This window comes from Tenrec ecaudatus, chromosome 1 (assembly GCF_050624435.1).
Source record: "Tenrec ecaudatus isolate mTenEca1 chromosome 1, mTenEca1.hap1, whole genome shotgun sequence".
Taxonomy (NCBI): domain Eukaryota; kingdom Metazoa; phylum Chordata; class Mammalia; order Afrosoricida; family Tenrecidae; genus Tenrec; species Tenrec ecaudatus.
In genome coordinates, this window is record NC_134530.1 from 16,373,799 (window position 1) to 16,392,984 (window position 19,186).

General features: G+C 54.4%; 3 protein-coding genes across 4 annotated transcripts; 2 read left to right on the forward strand and 1 right to left on the reverse strand.

The window, feature by feature from the left end:
* Positions 1-934: 934 nt before the first annotated feature.
* On the forward strand, positions 935-4,623 carry CALR (calreticulin). Its single transcript, XM_075547862.1, has 9 exons — positions 935-1,104; positions 1,450-1,551; positions 1,737-1,940; positions 2,325-2,419; positions 2,512-2,721; positions 2,813-2,926; positions 3,019-3,162; positions 3,677-3,769; positions 3,863-4,623. The coding sequence occupies exons 1-9, from the start codon at positions 1,014-1,016 to the stop codon at positions 4,058-4,060; spliced, it is 1,251 nt and encodes a 416-aa protein (XP_075403977.1). The 5' UTR covers positions 935-1,013; the 3' UTR covers positions 4,061-4,623.
* A 2,115-nt stretch (positions 4,624-6,738) lies between these two features.
* RAD23A (RAD23 nucleotide excision repair protein A) lies at positions 6,739-12,706 on the forward strand. Of its 2 annotated transcripts, none has more exons than XM_075547865.1 (9): positions 6,739-6,916; positions 8,396-8,557; positions 8,709-8,887; positions 9,066-9,121; positions 9,243-9,370; positions 9,600-9,678; positions 9,797-9,930; positions 11,461-11,625; positions 11,704-12,706. In XM_075547865.1, the coding sequence occupies exons 1-9, from the start codon at positions 6,845-6,847 to the stop codon at positions 11,815-11,817; spliced, it is 1,089 nt and encodes a 362-aa protein (XP_075403980.1). In that variant the 5' UTR covers positions 6,739-6,844; the 3' UTR covers positions 11,818-12,706. The 2 variants fall into 2 exon arrangements, with proteins under 2 accessions (XP_075403980.1, XP_075403983.1); XM_075547868.1 differs by having other exon boundaries at positions 9,800-9,930.
* Positions 12,707-12,937: 231 nt separating this feature from the next.
* On the reverse strand, positions 12,938-14,993 carry GADD45GIP1 (GADD45G interacting protein 1). The gene is made up of 2 exons (XM_075547873.1): positions 14,604-14,993; positions 12,938-13,297 (listed from the first exon to the last, which is right to left on the reverse strand). Exons 1-2 carry the CDS (start codon positions 14,951-14,953, stop codon positions 12,985-12,987), a joined length of 663 nt encoding a protein of 220 aa, XP_075403988.1. The 5' UTR covers positions 14,954-14,993; the 3' UTR covers positions 12,938-12,984.
* Positions 14,994-19,186: the final 4,193 nt, after the last annotated feature.

Sequence of the window (19,186 nt, forward strand, 5' to 3'; positions counted from 1 at the left end):
AGCCAGGCGGTTGGTTTGTGGGCGACCACAAGACAGCGACCCTTTTCCGTATCAGGCTGAGGGGGAAGCAAAGGGGAGGCTGCCAGGAAGGGAACAAAGTAGGCGCCTCGGGGCTTCCAGTCCACTCCTGAAAGATTTCAAAGCATTATCGGCCATATCAGAGCCCGTAGGGGCACCCCTCTGGGCCTCTGAGGAAACTGGTGGGATTTCAGAGAGGCTGAGCCACTTGCCCTGGGACACACAGCGTCCCTCTCCGCCAGGCAGACAGGTCCTGGGGGCCGGGCGGCGGAAAGCTGGCACCCATCTGGCTGCCTGCCACGCTGCAGGCCTGACACTAAGGTGCGGGAAAACCCACGAGCTCCCGTTTCCGAGCTCCGGGTCCCATCTTGGGGCGTGGGGGGTGCGGGGTGGAGATCCCAGGGGGGCCCACTGTAGGTGCTGGGTTTCTCAAATGCAGGATAGACATGGAGTGGCTTGGAGAGTCGAAAGGTCGTGCTCACCCGTCCATGCAAGGAGGAAGGGGAAGGGCAAGGAAGGGTCCCGGACCTGTGAGGTGACACCTGCGCTGGCGCGCGGGTTCTTTAAACACCCTGAGGGGGAGCTCAGCGCGGTAAGAAGGGCGGGGCTGGGCTGAGGGGGCCGGTCACGTGATCTGCCCTGAAGGGCTGGCGGGTCCCCACCCCCCCTCAACCCCACCGGTGGGCGTCCCCCACAACGCGTGGTCGACTCTCATTGGCCGGTGGTTCAGCCAATAGAAATCGGCCATCTGGGAACCCTGCGTTCCGAGGCACAGCCTAACTTGCTGCCCCGACAGAGATCCAATAGAAAGGGGCGGTTGTAGCCGCAGACCAATGATAACACGTGGAGGGCGGGCCAAAAGGCCGGGGCAGGTTGGATTGAGAGGCAGGCGGGTATAAAAAGGCGCGGCCGCTGAAGGGGTCCGTCCCTGCTGCAGAGCCGCTGCCCCGTGAGAGACTTAAAGGGCGCCAGCGCCGCCGCCCCCTCGGCCCGCCATGCTGCTACCCGTACCGCTGTTGCTGGGCCTCCTCGGCCTGGCCGCCGCAGAACCCACCGTGTACTTGAAGGAGCAGTTTCTGGACGGAGGTAACGCCTGGTTCCATCCGGAGTCCGCCCGGACGACGCGGCCGGTCCCCCGTTCGGATCTGCGTTGTCTGTAATTAACCGCTCAGAGGACCAACACTGTGGCCCCCGGGGACCAGAGCCGCGGGCATTCCCTCCCTCTGCGTCCCGGGGGAGCACGGAGGGCGCAGCAGCCTTCCGAGGCGGGAGTTAGGGCTTCGCCCAAGGTGTCAAACTAGAGTTTGGGGGTGGGGGTGGGGGTGGTGTCAGAGGTAATTGCCTTACCGGCCCCCCGACGGGTTATGTGAGGTAGATGTTGAGGGGCAAGTGTCAGCGCAGCCATCCTGACCAGCCCCTCTGACCTCCTAGACGGGTGGACGGACCGCTGGATCGAATCCAAACACAAGTCGGATTTTGGCAAATTCGTCCTCAGTTCTGGCAAGTTCTATGGTGACCAGGAGAAAGATAAAGGTAAGAAAGAGTCTGTGGGTGAGTGCTCAGACCTGAGCAGCCTTGGCTGGCGGAAGCTCTGGGCACTATGCAAAACCTGGGCTTCCCCTGGAGCAGGGCAAACAGGAAGAGGGGAGGGTGGTCGGTAATCCCAGAGGCCTGGGGGACCCGCGAGTCGGGACCCAGCTGTAACTGACCCGTTCCAGGGCTGCAGACGAGCCAGGACGCCCGCTTTTATGCCCTGTCGTCAAGATTCGAGTCCTTCAGCAACAAGGACAAGACCCTGGTGGTCCAGTTTACCGTGAAGCACGAACAGAACATTGACTGTGGGGGTGGCTACGTGAAGCTGTTTCCTGATGGCTTGGACCAGACAGACATGCACGGCGACTCCGAGTACAACATCATGTTCGGTGAGGGATCTTGCTCACTTCCCCTGAGAGACTCAAACCTGAGGGGTTCTTCAGCCAGTGAGAAGTGGCCCTGGGGGAGTGGAAAGAACTCCAGCTCCCTTTCCTTGGAGGGGCCAACTAAAAGGAGTGCACACAGTGACCTGTAGCTCATTGTGCTTATGCTGCTTTAAGTACTTCCTGGTCACCACTTTTCCTCCTCTTGAGGGAGGATTCCAAGTTCTATGTGAACAATGTTTTAATGTAGTGCTTTATTCCCAATTCCTGAATGGCCATTGGTCTGAACCCACATGGGCTTCATTTTTTTTTCTTTAAAGAAGAAGATTTCTTGTGACAGATGGGTGGGAGTTGCTGATGGGGGTCAACCTGGTCTCTAACCCACCCTAGGTCCTGACATCTGCGGTCCTGGTACCAAGAAGGTTCATGTCATCTTCAATTACAAAGGCAAGAATGTGCTCATCAACAAGGACATCCGTTGCAAGGTGTGCCTGGGGTGTGGGTGTGGCAGAGGGCTCCCCCCCAGGGGCTGAGGCCAGCCCAGTAGGCGGGGTCACTCACTTCCCACCCTCTTCAGGATGATGAGTTCACCCACCTGTACACTCTGATCGTGAGGCCTGACAACACCTATGAAGTGAAGATTGACAACAGCCAGGTGGAGTCCGGCTCCTTGGAAGACGACTGGGACTTCTTGGCACCCAAGAAGATCAAGGATCCCGATGCTGCCAAGCCGGAAGACTGGGATGAGCGAGCCAAGATCGATGACCCCACAGACTCCAAGCCTGAGGTTGGTGCTCAGGTTGGGGCTGCCCCGCCACAGACTGGGTGGCAGGCAACCCCAGCCTGGCTGACTCTGGGCCATCCTCGTGCACCCTCAGGACTGGGATAAGCCAGAGCACATCCCTGACCCTGATGCCAAGAAGCCCGATGATTGGGACGAGGAGATGGATGGCGAGTGGGAGCCCCCCGTGATTCAGAACCCTGACTACAAGGTGAGTGGGGCTCCGAGCAGGCCTGGGGTAGCTGGTGGTGGGTAGGGCACCGGACTTTGCTCACTGGCAAGTTGCCACCGGCTCTTTCACAGGGCGAGTGGAAGCCCCGGCAGATCGACAACCCAGATTACAAAGGCAAGTGGATCCACCCGGAGATCGACAACCCCGAGTACTCCCCCGACGACAGCATCTACTCCTACGACAGCTTTGCTGTGCTGGGCCTGGATCTCTGGCAGGTGAGACCGTGGCGGGAGGCTGGACTTAGGCAGGAGAGAAGGAGCAGAGGGGGAAGTCTGACCCCCAAATCATGACTTTGTTCTTGGAAACATTTCCTAGCTTCTTTCTGCGGGTGTTTGTTGTGTTCCTTGAGTGCTGTATCGTCTCAAATAGCCTCTGTGAACCAGGTCTTTGGGTTCTCTCACCCTAGAAGGCAAAGAAGCTGGTTGGTCTCTAGTTTGCCATTTGGGTCTGTCTGTTCATGGTTCACTGATAGTCTACCTGACGGCACACTCCGCCTGGTAACCAAACAAGTGAATCTTCATGTTAGTAGATGAGGAGCCTGGGGCGGAGAAGGGAAGGTAAGACCTGGCAGAGCTGAAGTTTTCAGTCAGGCCGCATGGCTTGCAGTCCCTGTTGCCACAGTGCTACTCTGTGTACACAGGTTATTTTAAAAGAGTCTGAGGAACACAGTATATGGTGAACACCAGGTGTCACTTCTGACTACTCCCTCTTCCCTCCATTCACCCCCAGGTCAAGTCTGGCACCATCTTCGACAACTTCCTCATCACCAACGACGAGGCCTATGCCGAGGAGTTTGGCAATGAGACATGGGGTGTCACAAAGGTAGGGCTTGGCCCCAGACTTGGGTCTGGGGGTGGCAGTAAAGGCCGGCATACGGGGCCCAGGCCCTAAGGTCGATCTGTGTCCACACCATAGGCTGCAGAAAAGGCCATGAAGGACAAGCAGGATGAAGAGCAGAGGCTAAAGGAGGAGGAAGAAGACAAGAAGCGCAAAGAGGAGGAGGAGGCGGAGGACAAGGAGGAGGAGGAGGACAAGGAAGAGGAGGAGGACGACGAAGAGGACAAGGAAGAGGAGGAGGAGGAAGATGTGGGCCAGGCTAAAGACGAGCTGTAGAGGCTGGGCCTCCTGCCTCCAGGGCTGGACTGAAGCCTGAGCGCTCCCGCCGCAGAGCCGGCCGCGCCAAATAATGTCTCTATGAGACTAGAGAACTTTGCGTTTTTTTTTCCCAGGCGGGTTCAGATTTGGGGCGGATTTTGGTTTTGTCCCTTCCCTCTTTTTTTGTTTTCTTTTTTACTGGTGTTTTGTCTTCAATTATCACTCAGTCCTCATCCCTGGCTCTCATCTTTCTTGATCGACATCTTTCTCTCCCTCTGTCCTCTCCTCCCTTCATACCCTTAGCCTCCTCTCCAGCCCATGGGCAGGGGTATGGAGAAGCCCAGGTCCGAGATTCCAATTGCTCTCCTAGCTGGAGCCTGGGGGGGAGTGGGGGGAGAGTCAGGAGAAAGAGGGTGGTGTCCCCAGCCCTCCAGCACTGAGGAAAAGGGGAGCTCTTAGGACCTGCTCTCTGACCCCTCCTCCCCTGCTCCCAGGACTTGGGCCACTTCTGGATGGGGCAGTGATTTCCAGAGAATGTAAGAACTACAAGCAAATTTCTATTAAATTAAGTTTTGTGTCTCCCTCCTTTGTCTCCTTTTGGGGGGTGGGGTGAGGAAAGTTGGAGATCAGGGAACCAAGGGTGGCCTTTTTTCCGGGGGGTGGTTCATGGATTTTCTGAATTTCTTTTGAAACTGTTGAAGAGTTGAGCTTTCTTCTGCCACCAGTTTGATCTGATTGTGAGGAGTGCTTTCAACCTGTCCTTATTAGCTGATGAGGCAACTGCTCATCCATCAATTTGTCCCATTTTTCCACTTATGATACTGGAAGCTTTGCCATTGATATTTCAGGCACCAGCAGGTCCACCAGTTTGGTAGAAATTCCACATTGGAAGCAAGACAGCCAGAGTGCTCCTTAGAAGTAAGCTTGGTGAGACTTCAAGAATAAAAACTCGCTGCTGTTGCGTTGATTCCAATTGATGGTGACCCTATCGGATAGGACGGAGAACTGCCCCTGTGGCTTTCTGAGGCTAACTTGACAAGGAGTGGAACACCTAGTCTTTCTTCCTCGGAACAGCTGGGGGTTTCAAACTACGGACCTTGCAGTCGTTAGCAGCCCACCAATGCTCTTCAAGAGGGAACCAGTCAGCAGAAAAAGACGCTGTGTTTGGTAAGGGAGAGTGAAAACAAGACAGCCACGCTCAGAGCGGTAGATTGACACGCAGTTGCACCAGGAGCCTCCAAACATGAGGGTGGTGCACAGGAGCAGGCAGTGTTTTCTGCTGTGAACTGGAACTTGACCTTGAAAGCCAAGTCAAACTCCCATGGAGCCCTCATAACAACCCTATAGGAGACAGGCTAGAGTTTCAGAGACTAGAATGCCCAGTCTTCCTCTGAAGCGGCTGCTGGTGGTATTGAGGTTTTGAACTGGACCAGATGGATTGCAGCCGAACTCCACCACCAGGGCTCCTGAGATGGCCCTGCAGCCTAACAAGCGTACACAGCTGCCCAGTGGCTTAAACATTGTCAGCTAATCTTAAAAGGCTGTTTCCTACCACAATCTAGGAAGTAAATTCACAAAGTACCAAACCAAAGTTGCTGAGTTTTTTCAGTGGCAAGGATTTGAACTGGAGGGAAAGAGGGCTAGGCTAGAATTGTTGGCATAAGTAAAGGTTCCTGGGCCTCTCCCACAGGAAGTTAAGTCAAGAGTGGGGGTGGGGGTGAAGGTACTTATTGTCCCTTGTTTGGGAGAAGGTAAGAGCTGTTTTGGCCAGTGCTAGTTTAGTGTTCTGAGGGTGAGAGATTTTTTGTTGTTGAGGGAGGAATACCAGGAATTCTTCAGGGACTCTGGGCAGGGGAGGGTCCTGGTCTGCTCTAGGGCCTGTACCAAGAGATTTCTAAAGGTTAATGGACAGATGGAATGAAAAGGTAATGGGATTACCTGTGAACATTTTAAAGCCCTCTGATACAGTGGGGAAGCTGCAGGAACTGGTTACAGTTGGGCAGTGGGTAAAAAGGTCAAATGAATGTCCAATCCCCCTGGCTTGAAGGGGGAGTTGTTGGTGAAGGTGAGGTTGCCACGTCAGGTCTCCTAGAGGTAAATTGGGTACTGAGTCTGCCCCTCAGTCCTCCCTTCCCACCAGTCAACACATTTTCCTGGGCGCCTTGGCATTGACATCTCAGGAAATGATTTTTGCAGCCAGGCCTGGGGATATGGTGATTGAAACTGATGAGGTAGCTGTCGCCCTGGGAGAACCCAAAAGTCATCACTTTAGGGAATGATTGAAACCAGGAAGTTGTTCCAAGTGGGCTTTCCAATCCTGAGTAATTTTCACACAAGTCATTTGGGTGAAAACCACGGACAGTGATTTTACAGGAGAAACGCAAATGTCTAAATTTTGCTTGATGCCGTAGACCATTCTGTGGGGAAAAAAATTTTCAACATCTGTGGGAGGGAGTGGGAAAATGGGGGCCATTTTGTGGTGTGATGACGTCACCGCCAACGGGCATGGCGTCACTCGCAGCAAGCCACGCGACAAGTACGCGCGTGGCGCCAGGTGCGACACCACCTCGCGGGGAGAGTTTCATGTGGGCATGCGTCGCCTGAGGGCGCGCTGGTGCGCATGCTCCGGAAGGCTTAAGGGGGCGGGGCATACATGGGTCACGTGCGCGGCGGTCCGGCGCGCGCACCTTCTGCCCCGGAAGTGGTCTGCGCGCGGCGCGGCTGGGCGCTAAGATGGCGGCGGCGTGAGTTGCATGTTGTGTTAGGATCCCGGGGGCCTGGATCCGTCGCTCGGGCCCCGCCATGGCCGTGACCATCACTCTCAAGACGTTGCAGCAGCAGACCTTCAAGATACGCATGGAACCTGACGAGACGGTGCGGGCAAGCTGGGCTCGGGGACGGGAGCGACGGGTGCCGGGGGAGGGGTGGGGGCGGGGAGGCCAGGGTCCCGGCGAATGGGCGCCGAGGGCGGTGTGGGTTGGGTCCGGCCCTGCCCTCTCCCCACCTGCCGGATCTGCTCCGAGCGCCTCCCGGACCCGCGGCTCGGCTCCCGGCGCTCCCAGAGCGTTCCTGGGCGGGTCTCAGGGACAGGGCCCGCTCCCGGGGCGCTCGCCAGGCCCCAGATCCAATGTCAGCCCTCGTGGGACGCCGAGGCCGCAGGATCGGGTTCCCAGCCAGGTTGCGCTCATGGGGAGCCGGGCCCTCCCGCCTGCTCAGCTTTGGCTGGCGACACCTCGGGACGTTGGTGGCTGAATCTGAGCGTGGGAGGTGCCAAGTACGGGCTCCGACGACGAGGGTAGTGATGACAAAACGGTCGCCATCGTATGGTCTGAGTCGATTGTTTGTTGGCCGCTTAGTCTTCAGATGCTTGAGATTGTCGGTGCCCTTGTCGACCTGACGGCAGACCAGGCTCGCCCTTCGGGAATTGTTCACGCTTCTCTGTTAATAAAGCCCCAGACAGCAAAACAAGTGGCCGGGGCAGCGACTCACATTGTGCGCTGCCAGCTGCAGAAAACTCACGGTGTTTTAAACACGATGCTGTCTGAGCTGAAAGGAACTGGGCACCCACGGAGTTCAGACGTTGTGCTGTTGCCTGTGTAGACTGGACTCTACTTTTTGAGGCAGGCGGCTGGTGGTAGAGAAAAACAGACTCGGGGTTATTTTTTGCCCCGCCCAGCTATTTTACTTTGGGCAATTTATATAATCTCCCTGGGTGTCGGTTTCCTCATCTAAAATTTAGGGTTCACGATGGCTCTATGGTTTCGTAAGGCTTAAGAAGCATTCGTAGTGGACGTATTTAAATAGTACATTCAGCCTAGGGTGCTCTCAATAAGCGTTGTCTACTGTTTACTGCCTTGAGTCCTAGTGGCGCTGTGGGTTAGGTGTTGTAACCCCAAGGTCATTGGTTCAAACCCACCAACTGCTCTATGAGAGAAAGGTGGGGTTAGCTGTTACCATGAACATTTTAGTCTCAGAAGCCCTACTAGGGCCACTATGAGTCAATTCAGAATCGACTCAGTGGCAGTGGGTTATTGCCCAAGGTGGGCAGCATGGAATAAGGGGACCACCTTCCCTCCCCTCCCTCCCCCTTTTTGCTTCTTTCTCACTTCATACCATTTAATAAAATAAGTGTTTCTTCTATTGTGACAACAGGCTTTTATTGGGCTTTCTTTTCTCCTGTGTCTTTTGGTCCACTAGTGGCCCCAGTCACAGAGTAAATGCAAGGTTGAATGGTGGCATGACTCCTAGCCTTAGCCTTTCGGCCCTCAGGGCTGGTAGCTGCTGCTCTTCCTCCGGGTTTGGATGAGAAGAGGGGATTGGGGGTTTGCAATGGCTCTATGCCTCTCCCTTCAGGTGAAGGTGCTCAAGGAGAAGATAGAAGCCGAAAAGGGTCGTGATGCCTTCCCCGTGGCCGGGCAGAAGCTCATTTATGCCGGCAAGATCCTGAGTGATGACGTCCCCATCAAGGACTATCGAATAGATGAGAAGAACTTTGTGGTTGTTATGGTGACCAAGGTTGGTGGTGGCTGGTGGATTTGCTGCGGAGCCGGCCGTGAGCCTGTGTGCCCCAGACAGATTAGCTGGGAACGGGGTGGGGCTGTCACTGGGTGGAGTGTTGGGGTGCGATAGGGGTGCTGAGGCTACCCCCTTTTCCTGGCCATAACAGGCCAAAGCTGTCCCGGGCACCTCAGCCCCCACAGAGACCTCGCCTACTGCTGCCCCAGAGTCTTCCACAGCCTTCCCACCAGCCCCTGCCTCAGGCATGTCCCAGCCCCCAGCTGCCCGAGAGGACAAGAGCCCGTCGGAGGACTCGGCCCCCACGATGTCCCCGGAGTCTGTGTCAGGGTAAGGTAGCCCAGGGGGTCTGCTTCCGGGTTGTCTTCTCCACACACGTGCTGGCCCTGAGCACCGGGGAGGGGGTCTGCATCCGGGGTCTCTTCTCCACACACGTGCCGGCCCTGTGCACCGGGGAGAGGGGTGCTGGCAGAAGCCAGGGTCCGATTTCTCTCTCTTGAATTTGCAGCTCTGTTCCCTCTTCAGGTAGCAGCGGGCGAGAGGATGATGCGGCCTCCACACTAGGTGGGTGGGCGGGTCCCCAGGGTGGAGGTGGTGGGGCACCGCAGCCATCAGCAGGACCTTGCCTGTGTGAGGGCGCCGAGGCGCTGCCTGCTCTCACCCAGCCTTTGCTGTTCCCCCACAGTGACAGGCTCCGAGTATGAAACCATGCTGGCGGAGATCATGTCCATGGGTTACGAGCGGGCGCGGGTCGTGGCTGCGCTGAGAGCTAGCTACAACAACCCCCATCGTGCCGTGGAGTATCTTCTCACGGTGAGGTGGGGGGTTGCTCTCTCCTTGGGAAAGCTGTGGGGGGCCTCCTTTGGCTGTGTTGCCCTGCTGGGCAGTCAGGGAGAAGAGACAAATTGGCGGAGAGTGAGAGGGGGACAAGTTGGCCAGGAAAGGCTTCCGTATAGGAAGCAGGTCTCGAGTTAGGGGATGGGCATGGAATCTGAAGGCAGCAGAGGGGTCTTGATATAGCACTAAAAATGATCTCTGACAGGGAATTCCTGGGAGCCCTGAGCCAGAGCACGGCTCCGTCCAGGAGAGCCAGGCACCCGAGCAACCGCCCACAGAAGCAGGTGAGTGGGCGGGGAGGTGTGCACGAGTGGTGTCTGCTCTTAGTACTGCTGAACACCCCTGCCCCAGTGCCTCTGGGAGTTTATTGTGGTGTCTGGCCCCTCTCCCTCCAATCACCAGCAGGAGAGAACCCTCTGGAGTTCCTGCGGGACCAGCCCCAGTTCCAGAATATGCGGCAGGTGATCCAACAGAACCCGGCGCTGCTGCCCGCCCTGCTCCAGCAGCTGGGCCAGGAGAACCCTCAGCTCTTACAGGTGCAGGTCAGGGGACAGCCACCTTCTCCACTCCCCTCGGGTCCAATAGCCCTGCAAAGGCAGTCTGACCCAGTGTGGGCGCCAAAGCTGCTCTCTACTTGGACGGCAGGACTAACAACCCCTGTTTGCTCCCTGGGATCTGCACAATCGCCCATGATTCTCCTAGCCACCCCGTGGTATTGTACCCAGTTTGAAGAAGCTGGCTTCCCCCCTCAGGCTCTGTGCTGTCTGCTTTGGGGCTCTGGCTCTGCTCTGTGCACAGCTGGTGCTCTGTGGGATTTGCTTGACAGTAACCAGGACAACTGTGCCCTAGTTGGCTCTGGGGCCATTGTGCGTAACAAGATTCCAGGCAGTGGTTACAAATGACAGCCTGAGGGAGCCAGGGTCCTGAAGAAGCCAGGAGTCGGGCTGGTTCCTCCCGGGACCCTGCAGGTGGCCACGTCTGGTCCTGCTCCAGATCATGCTGGTGCTCTGGCCCTTGCTTCTCTGCTCTCGGCTTGCCCTCTGTCCTCCATGGTGTCCAGACCTTTCTGTCTGCGTGTTGAGCCCCCAGTGATGCAGTGGCTCCAGATGTCTGGGATGCCACACTGGTGCTGGCTAGTATTACGGCTCCTTAGACATTTCAGACTTCTACAGAGGACACACACACCCACTCTCTTCTCCGTGCATCATCTGTCCACTGTGCTCTACTTCTCATTCCATATTGCCCCTCCTCTCACCCAAATCTAGCTCCCGTGTAGCTCCCCCACAGCCCTCTCTCCACTCAGGGCCCACCCACTCTCTCCAGCCAGTCAATTCCAGTTCACTGTGATGGACAAAGTAGACTTGCTCATGAGGGTTTCAGAGACTGTAATCTGAGTAGGAACAGCTGTATCAGTCAGTCCAGCACTTAACTCCCTACGCCGCCATCTTTTCCCTTAATGGTATAATTTTCAGATGAACACACTGAAACACATCAAACTCGCTGCCATCGAGTGCTGCCGACTCACAGCCACCCTACAGGACAGGGCTGAACTGTCCCTGTGGGTTTCGAGACTGACTGCAAAAGTGAAATGCCTGGTCTTTGTCCTGTGGAGCGGCTGTTGGTTTCAAACTGCTGACTTTGCAGTTTGCAACCAAACTTAGAACCAACTATGCCACTAGGGTAACTGCACACATGGACTGAACACACAAGCACACCCGCAGAATTGTCAGTGAGTACATCTTTCTGAAAGTCTGTCCCCACCCAGCCACCACAAACCTTGCTTCCCAGGGCACAGAGTGAGGTCTCCCTTTTCCTTGTTCATCTGTTTCTGTGATTTGCCCTACTAGCAGGCTCAGTGCGGGCCCGGTGCTGCCTAGAGAAGTGGCTCCGCGCCTTGCTAGTCGCGCTGAACCCTCGGTTCCACCAGGACAGGGTCCGTGCTGCCTCCTGTGCCGCCCATGTCTGGCTCTAGGCACCTCCCGAGTATCTGCTGCGTCAACGAAAAGCAAGTTCTGCGATGGGACCGGGGCTGGTGGTCACCTGCCCTGCCCTTCCCTTCCCCTCAGCAAATCAGCCGGCACCAGGAGCAGTTCATCCAGATGTTGAACGAGCCCCCTGGGGAGCTGGCAGACATCTCGGATGCAGAGGGGGAGGCAGGTGCCATTGGTGAGGAGGCCCCCCAGATGAACTACATCCAGGTGACACCCCAGGAGAAAGAAGCCATAGAGAGGGTAAGAGGTTTGGTTGAGGGGGACCCTACTGGTGGGTGGGGCCGCCACTCCCCCTCACACCTGTCCGTCTTCCCACAGTTGAAGGCCCTTGGCTTCCCTGAGAGCCTGGTCATCCAGGCCTACTTCGCCTGTGAAAAAAATGAGAACTTGGCTGCCAACTTTCTCCTGAGTCAGAACTTTGACGACGAGTGATACGGGGGACGAGGCTGCCCACCATCCCACCTCACCCCCATTCCACAAAAGTTTTATAAAAGAAAAAAATATATATATATATTCATGTTTATTTAAGAAGTGGAAGAAAATTATCAAAAACCTTAAAAAAAACTAAACAACATGACAGATTCCCTCAATTTCCTTGCCCTCCTAGTGTCCCCACTCCCCTCTTGGCCTGAGAAGACCCGGGCTAGACAGCTGTCCTCAAACCCAGCACCTCCCCTCCATAGAGCTGGCAAGCCTGGCAAGCACAGATGGACCCCTCTTGGCCTCTGTCCCAGCTCCTGCAGCCAGATGGAGAGGCGCTGCTGTCTCCCTCCCCCTCGCCCCGCCCATGGGAACTGGAGCCTGAACTTTTGATCCTCTATTGGAGCCCAGGCCCCACTTCCCTCCTCCCCCCAGTTCCCCCAACCTGGCCTTGGCCTCCAGCTTTTTGGTGGGGAAGAGGTGCAGTCTGTCCTGGCCGGGAAGGGGGAGCCACTGTGGAGGCTTGAGGCTACCTCCCCACCCCCACCCCAAAAAAGAAGAGCGCGCTGTTGCTGATGAGAGATTGGGAAGTGAATAAAGTTGTGAAGACGAGCCCTGTGGTGTGTGCCTGCGGGGCTCCCACGCCAGCTTGTCTGGCTCTGGGGCACAGGCACTGGGCAGGGGGGCACAGCACGAGCCCTGGAGCCCAGGGTTCCCGGTGTCTTCTCCCCTCTAAGCTGTGCCGCCCACCCCCAGGAAACGGCAATGCCCAGCTCAGCCTTGGAAGGACTGCTTCTCCCTGCCCCCCATCACCACAGTCTGAGTGTTTTGGCTACACTTTCCCCTTGGAAATTGGCTAATTACTGAAGATGAATGTTAGTAAACAGAAGCCTTCCTCTCCTCTGCCATCTGCTGCTCCATTCTTTCCCCATTGCATCACCCTGTTAACCCCCCTTCCCCCATGCTCCAGTGAGGGGATACAGCCGAGAGTCCCGTCCTGTTTACTGGGGGGGTAGTGGTGGTAAGGGTTCTGTGGTGCACTCCCTCCCCACCCTCCACCCCTCCCAGGTGTTGGCAAAGAGACTGGAGACTCAGGAGGGGTACCCGGAAGGACTGAGCACTCAACTCGGGGTGGGCCTGTGGATGCAGCAGGCTTTATTGCATAAGGACATGGCTGTCTTAAGAGCTAGGGGGCTCAGAGGTAGCTGGGTCCTGGGTGGCGGCCATTGCTGCAGCTTGGGCCTCCTTCTTGTGCTTTTGTTTTTCCTCCTTGAGGCGCTTGCGCTGCTGCTTCTCCAGGTCCTGAAGGAGCTCCTGGAAGCGGGTGCTCCGAGGGTCCACGTGGTAGCCTAGGCGCTCCTGGGCCTCTGCCTGCAGCCTTGCACGCCGCTGCTTGTCCGCCTGTGCCTTCTCCCAGCGCTCCCGCTGCTGCTGCCGCCAGTTCTCGATCATCTGTGGCATCTGAGCCATCCGCTCTGCTATGAGCTGCTCCCTGTGGGGGACAATATGAAGTGGGTGGTGTGGGTGCCCTCAGCCAGCCAGGGCAGCATGCCCAACCACCTCATGAAAAACAGGAAAAGGTTTGATAAAGAAACTGGCAGGAGAGAGGGAACTGCTGCTGTGTGGCCTTGGACTTGTGGGTGGACTGCCCCATGCTGGCCACCACCCTCCATCCTGCTGCCATCACCGAGTGCGGGCTGTTCAAGTACACATCTTCCAAACCTGTGCCGTGGGGCCACTGAAGCCACCCATTAGGAGAGTGACTGGGAGAACTCCAGCCAGGGTCATCTAGAAGGGCACTGGAAGGCCAGGTTCACATCCCTGTTCCACCACCCGTCACTGTCCAAGTGACCCTGGACCAGCCTCCCGTCTCTTGCCTGGTGTGTTCCTCTCTAAGACAAAGGTCCTCCCTCAGGCTGTTGGGCAGCAAGAATGACTTGCTCCCTTTAGCTGGCCTCTGCCACCTGCCTTGCCCAGATATTCCTGGTCTTCAAGTTTCATCCTTCAGAAGAACTGCCTCCTAAACATTTCCAAAGCCTGTCTTCTGACACCAGGGCCACAGTTTGACTCCTACTTTCCTGCTGTGGTTCTAGCCCCGGCAGGCTTATTTCCTCTGGTCAGTGAAAGGTAGATACCTTCCCTCCTCTGCTCACAACCTTCCCGGGCCCGGTCCTCCCTGCAGCCTGCACATTTCTGCAGCAGCTTTGGTCCTGGTCTCCTGTGTCCCTGCTCAACTCTGTCCCGGCCACATTGGCTTCCTAGTGATTCTTCCTAGTGCTTCTACCTCAGGGCCTTTGCACTGACTTTACTTGCATTGCAAACTCCCAAGATCTACCAACGACCCATCATCAAGGTTAGATTTAATAGCTTAAATGTAAATACAACCCCAAGCCTGAGGCTTCCCAAACCCAAGTTAATAGCCACCAAGTCCATTCCTACTGCATGACCTCCCCTGTGCAGGGTAGCACTCCACAGGATTCGCACGGCTTTGCACGGCTGTGACTTTGGAGGTAGATTGGAACCACCAACCATTTAGTTAGGACAGCATCAAATGGGCTTTTCATCTGCCCTCCCTAATTCACGTTCAACCCCTTACGGTCGTAGGGCCTTGCCCCCTCCTTAAGCACTGAGTAAAGATGGGCTGTTGAACTTAACAATGGGGAGTCTATTTGGCGACGAGGAAGACATGCTTGTAAGATTCCCCATGCAGGCTCCTCAATCAACGGAAGCCTAAGGGTCCAGGCACCTTTGGGGGCTCAGGTCACCCACACGGATGCAGTACCAAAGCCCGCACACACCTGGCTTGACGTTTCTCCTCCTCGGCCTGCCGCTGCACCCGCAGCGATTCCTGCATAGCCGCCAGGCTGGGGCACCACTCGCGTTCCTCCGCCTCCAGCTCTTGCAGCTGTTCCCGCGACGGCCAGAGGGAGCCCGCGGCCACTCCGGAGGCGGCGCCGTGCCGGGCGAACTGCTTGGCAGCGTGGCGCGGCCCCAGTTGCCAGCGCGGGGTGAGCGGGTCCTCGGGATCCGGCCACCAGGGCCCCGGCGTGCGGCGCGGGGGCGGCGGAGCCCGGTAACCGCGAGAGCCCAAGCCCCAAGTCTCCCCGCAGCGCAGCAGGCCGCGCGCCTGCCGCACGGGCGCCGCCATGTCGGCCGCGGGGTCCTCGCGGGCTGGCCTCGGCGCTGCCCGCGCGCGGGGGCCGATGGGGCTCGGGGCGGGGCCGGCGGCGAAGCGCCGCCCACCGCTTCCCTTCCGGGGGGAGGAGGAGAGGGCTCTAATTAGCATACTGTGCATTTTCTAAAATAGCTTTTAATTAAAAGCAGTACTTAAAATTTAGTTTTATCAATATATGGTTTAAACGAGCATCTGTTTTTTTAGTTAAAAGTTTGATGTGAGCAATTATTTAATGTTTTATTTTCAATATCTCAACGTGACTACAATTTTCATTACCCTCTACGTATTACCATAGTGAGTTTAAATTTTATTTAAATGCATATTAAATTCTATTGAAGTACTCTTCGTTACATGGAAAGACGTCCTGATGTGGCAGTGGTAAAGCGCTGGCTGCTGATCGAAAGGCCACCACTCTGAGCCTGCGGGAGGAAGGTGTGACAGACGCTTTCGCAGCCTCGCAACCTCGAGAGAGCCTGTCCTGCAGGATCCCTGCGAGTCCGCATTTACTCAATGGCCGTGGGCTGGCTTGGTTCAGGGTATGTTCCTGCAGAGAGCTACAGTTTACTCTGGGACCCCTAAGCCCGCTCCTGAGTCTCCGCAGAGATTCCAGCCTCCATTGATTTCTTTCGGACCCCTGCCAATGGGAAAAGCTTTGCCCTCGCAGAGCTCCCCTAGGAACTCGGGGGCTTTGTGGGCGTCAGACAACACCACGTTGGTAGTTCACCCCTTCAGCCTATCCCAGGGCGAGAGAGGAGGCTTTCTGCTCCCATAAAGATTTACAGTTTTGGGGGGTCGAAAGGGGGAACCGATTACAGGCATCTACATATAACCTCCTCCCTGGGGGATGGACAACAGAAAAGTGGGTGAAGGGAGACACCAGGCAGTGTAAGATATGATAATAATAATTTATAAATTATCAAGGGTTCATGAGGGAGGGGGGAAAAAGAAAAAATAAGCTGATTCAAGAGTCCAAGCAGAAAGCAAATGTTTTGAGAATGATGAGGGCAACAAATGTACAAACGTGCTTTACACAATCGACGTATTACGGATTAGGATGCCCCCAATAAAATGATTAAAAAAAATAAAATGGAAAGGAAAAAATTTACAGTTTTGAAGGAGGAAAGAAAAAGAGCGGATACCAAGGATTCAAGCAGGAAGAAAATGTTTTGAAAATGATGATGGCAACATATGTAAAAAAGGGGTTTGATGCAATTGATGTATGGATTGTTACAAGAACCCGCAATAAAATGGTTTATTTTTAAAAATGTAGAGCGAAAAAAGATTTACAGTTTCAGAAACCCACAAGGGCTGCACAGCGGTTCAAACAACCCTTTCACAGGGGTCACCCGAATCATAACAGTAGCAAAATTAGTTATGAAGTAGCAATGGAAATAATTTTATGGTTGGGAGAGTCACCACAACATGAGGAACTGTATTAGAGGGTCACTGTGGCATTAGGAAGGCTAAGCACCGCTGTCCTATGGGGTCACTCTGAGTCAGCGTTGACTGGATGGCCAGAGGTTCACACCCCAAGGAAGGGCAGCCTGAATTGGGATTCTAGAGTCTCATAGTCATGAGACTGCCTTGGTTGGGGGGCTCAGAGCCCCTCATGCCAGCTTTTCTCCTCCGCAGTAATGTATGCATTCCTTTCCAGCCTCTGTAGTCCCGCCTGCAGCTGTTGGGACTTGATCTCTGCTATCCTGATTTGGCTTGTAACAGTTTCATTTGTTCTCCAGGTCCTATTTAAGTGGCTGAGTTTCTGTGAATCCTTGGACGCCGTTATGACCTCATGCTAATGGTCTCCCTTCTCAGGATGTCTTTGTCAAGACCAAACTCACTGCCAACGGGTCAGTTCTGACTCATAGTGACCCTATAGGACAGAGTGGAGTTGCCCCTCTGGGTTTCCAAGTCTAGAAACCTTTACAGGGTAGAAAGCCTCACCCTTCTCAGAAGGGCCGATAGTGGTTTTGAACTGTTGACCTTTGCAGGTAGCAGCCCAACACTTAACCTGCTACATCCGGTGGGCTCCTGGAAGATCTAATGAGCATCTCTGTAAACTATATTTGAATGTCAGGGTCTTCTTCGAGCTCCCCCCCCACCGAACATGGGTATAGCATTGAACTGGATTATTTTTTGAGTCTCAAATTTGCCTCTAATGTTAATGAGAATTTTTAATTGAACTAATTATTTCTCATCTTATCTGAACATTTATATTACATATTTATTTACATTTCTGGCTTGTTTATTTAAAATGGCTTTCAGACGTTAAGATATTTATGTTTGTATTTTTATTTTAATGTATTATAACTATTTGATTAAAATCCTATCTATTGAAATGGATAATATAACCCTGTAGAAAGGGTTCCCCCTTTCTACCACCCAAGACTGTAAATCTTTATGGGAGCAGAAAGCCTCCTCTCTCGCCCTGGGATAGGCTGAAGGCGTGAACTACCAACGTGGTGTTGCCTGACGCCCACAAAGCCCCGAGTTCCTAGGGGAGCTCTGTGAGGGCAAAGCTTTTCCCATTGGCAGGGGTCCGAAAGAAATCAATGGAGGCTGGAATCTCTGCGGAGACTCAGGAGCGGGCTTAGGGATCCCAGAGTAAACTGTAGCTCTCTGCAGGAACATACCCGAACCAAGCCAGCCCACCACCATTGAGTAAATGCGGACTCACAGGGATCCTGCAGGACAGGATCATTTAAATCATTTTATTGGGGACTCATATGATTCTTATCACAATCCATCCATCCATCCATTGTGTCAAGCACATTTGTATATTTGTTGCCATCATCATTCTCAAAACGTTTGCCTTCTACTTGAGCCTTTAATATCGGAAATAGATCAAATATTTTAACACACTGTGAGAAATCTCACAAAAAAAGAGTACGGGTAGTTTTCTGGCACAGTTGAGCCAGGACAAAAGTTGTCCTAGCAGCACCACTTATGCCAATCACGACCACCAGCCGAGGGTCCAGCCACGGTAGGATGGGTCTCTAAACTGTGATATCACTCCTGAGACACAACATGGGAATAAAAGAGGAGAAACCACAACTGCACACCCCAATATGGATGATGCTCAGAGAGGTGTCTTCGAGCTTAACGTTTGAGCATCCCGTTTGAAGAAGGCTACGGATAACAGTCAAAGCCCCAAACCCATTTGCAGAATCCCCCCTCCCCACCCCCCAGATTAAAGCCTCCACTGAAATCCTTCTGACCATTAATGAGGAACCTTGCTGGGAAGTGGTCATGGTTTGGTCTGATAACTGCAAGCTCAGCAGATCGAAACCACCTTCTACTCCTGGAAAGAGTTAACAGCAGTCTCAGAAACCTTCAGGGCAGTTCTACCCAGTCCTGTGAGTCAGAATGAATCAATGGCAGTGGTTTAAAAAAAAAATGTATGAACCAGGCAGGTTAATAGTCAGGACCTCAAGCAGAGAGTGCATTGGACAGTGGGTTGCCTCCACCCACCTCACCAGCCTAGGGAGAGGCAGTCTCTTTTGGGGGCTTGTCTGTGTGTTCTTGATGAGACTGTCACATTGGGTCAGGAGTTAGGCCTGTCTGCTGTGCTTGAGAGGCCCTGACCCATCATGTAAGCTCTTCTGTCTAAACAGACAGACTTGCTCCCGTCTTGGTCTCAGTCCCACTTTTGTGGTCTTACCTGTACCTGCGGTTTATTGATCTGCTGCTAATCATACTTTGGTGGCCGGTTCCTTTGCTCTTCCGTGCCCTCTTTAAGTCTTTCGATCCCAGCCCCTTGGAAGCCACTCCTCCACGCTACCAAACAAATGCCCTTCTCCAGGGACTGATCTCTCCTGACAATATGTCCAAAGTACATAAGATGAAGTCTTGCCATCCTTGCCTCTAAGGGACACTCTGGCCTTACTTCTTCCGAGACAGATCGATTTGTCCTTTGAGCAGTCCACGGTCCTTTCAACGTTCTTCTCCAGCACCACAGTTCAAATGCACCGATTCTTCTTCAGGCTTCTTTGTTTAATGTCCAAGTTTCACATGCAGATGATGCAATGGAGCAGACCATTGTGGGAAACTCACATTGAGGGGAAATACGACCAGGACTGTATTCCCTAACTTAGAACAGAGGGAATCTGGGAAGCTAATATTCCGCAGTAGGGAAGACACCACTCTGGTAACTTAGAGATAAAGTCCAAGTACATTTTCCTGCTTTAAATGTCATTCCCACAGATCCTC

What these genes read in the sequence shown, in the direction of transcription:
- GADD45GIP1 (XM_075547873.1), bottom strand. Translation starts at nt 14,953, where the DNA reads ATGGCGGCGCCCGTGCGGCAGGCGCGCGGCCTGCTGCGCTGCGGGGAG. An exon ending in GAGGAGAAACGTCAAGCCAG is followed by an intron (nt 13,298 to 14,603) that starts GTGTGTGCGGGC and finishes TGTCCCCCACAG; the next exon opens with GGAGCAGCTCATAGCAGAGC.
- CALR (XM_075547862.1), top strand. Translation starts at nt 1,014, where the DNA reads ATGCTGCTACCCGTACCGCTGTTGCTGGGCCTCCTCGGCCTGGCCGCC. An exon ending in GGAGCAGTTTCTGGACGGAG is followed by an intron (nt 1,105 to 1,449) that starts GTAACGCCTGGT and finishes CTGACCTCCTAG; the next exon opens with ACGGGTGGACGGACCGCTGG. An exon ending in TGACCAGGAGAAAGATAAAG is followed by an intron (nt 1,552 to 1,736) that starts GTAAGAAAGAGT and finishes GACCCGTTCCAG; the next exon opens with GGCTGCAGACGAGCCAGGAC.
- RAD23A (XM_075547865.1), top strand. Translation starts at nt 6,845, where the DNA reads ATGGCCGTGACCATCACTCTCAAGACGTTGCAGCAGCAGACCTTCAAG. An exon ending in CCGTGGAGTATCTTCTCACG is followed by an intron (nt 9,371 to 9,599) that starts GTGAGGTGGGGG and finishes GATCTCTGACAG; the next exon opens with GGAATTCCTGGGAGCCCTGA. An exon ending in GCAACCGCCCACAGAAGCAG is followed by an intron (nt 9,679 to 9,796) that starts GTGAGTGGGCGG and finishes TCCAATCACCAG; the next exon opens with CAGGAGAGAACCCTCTGGAG.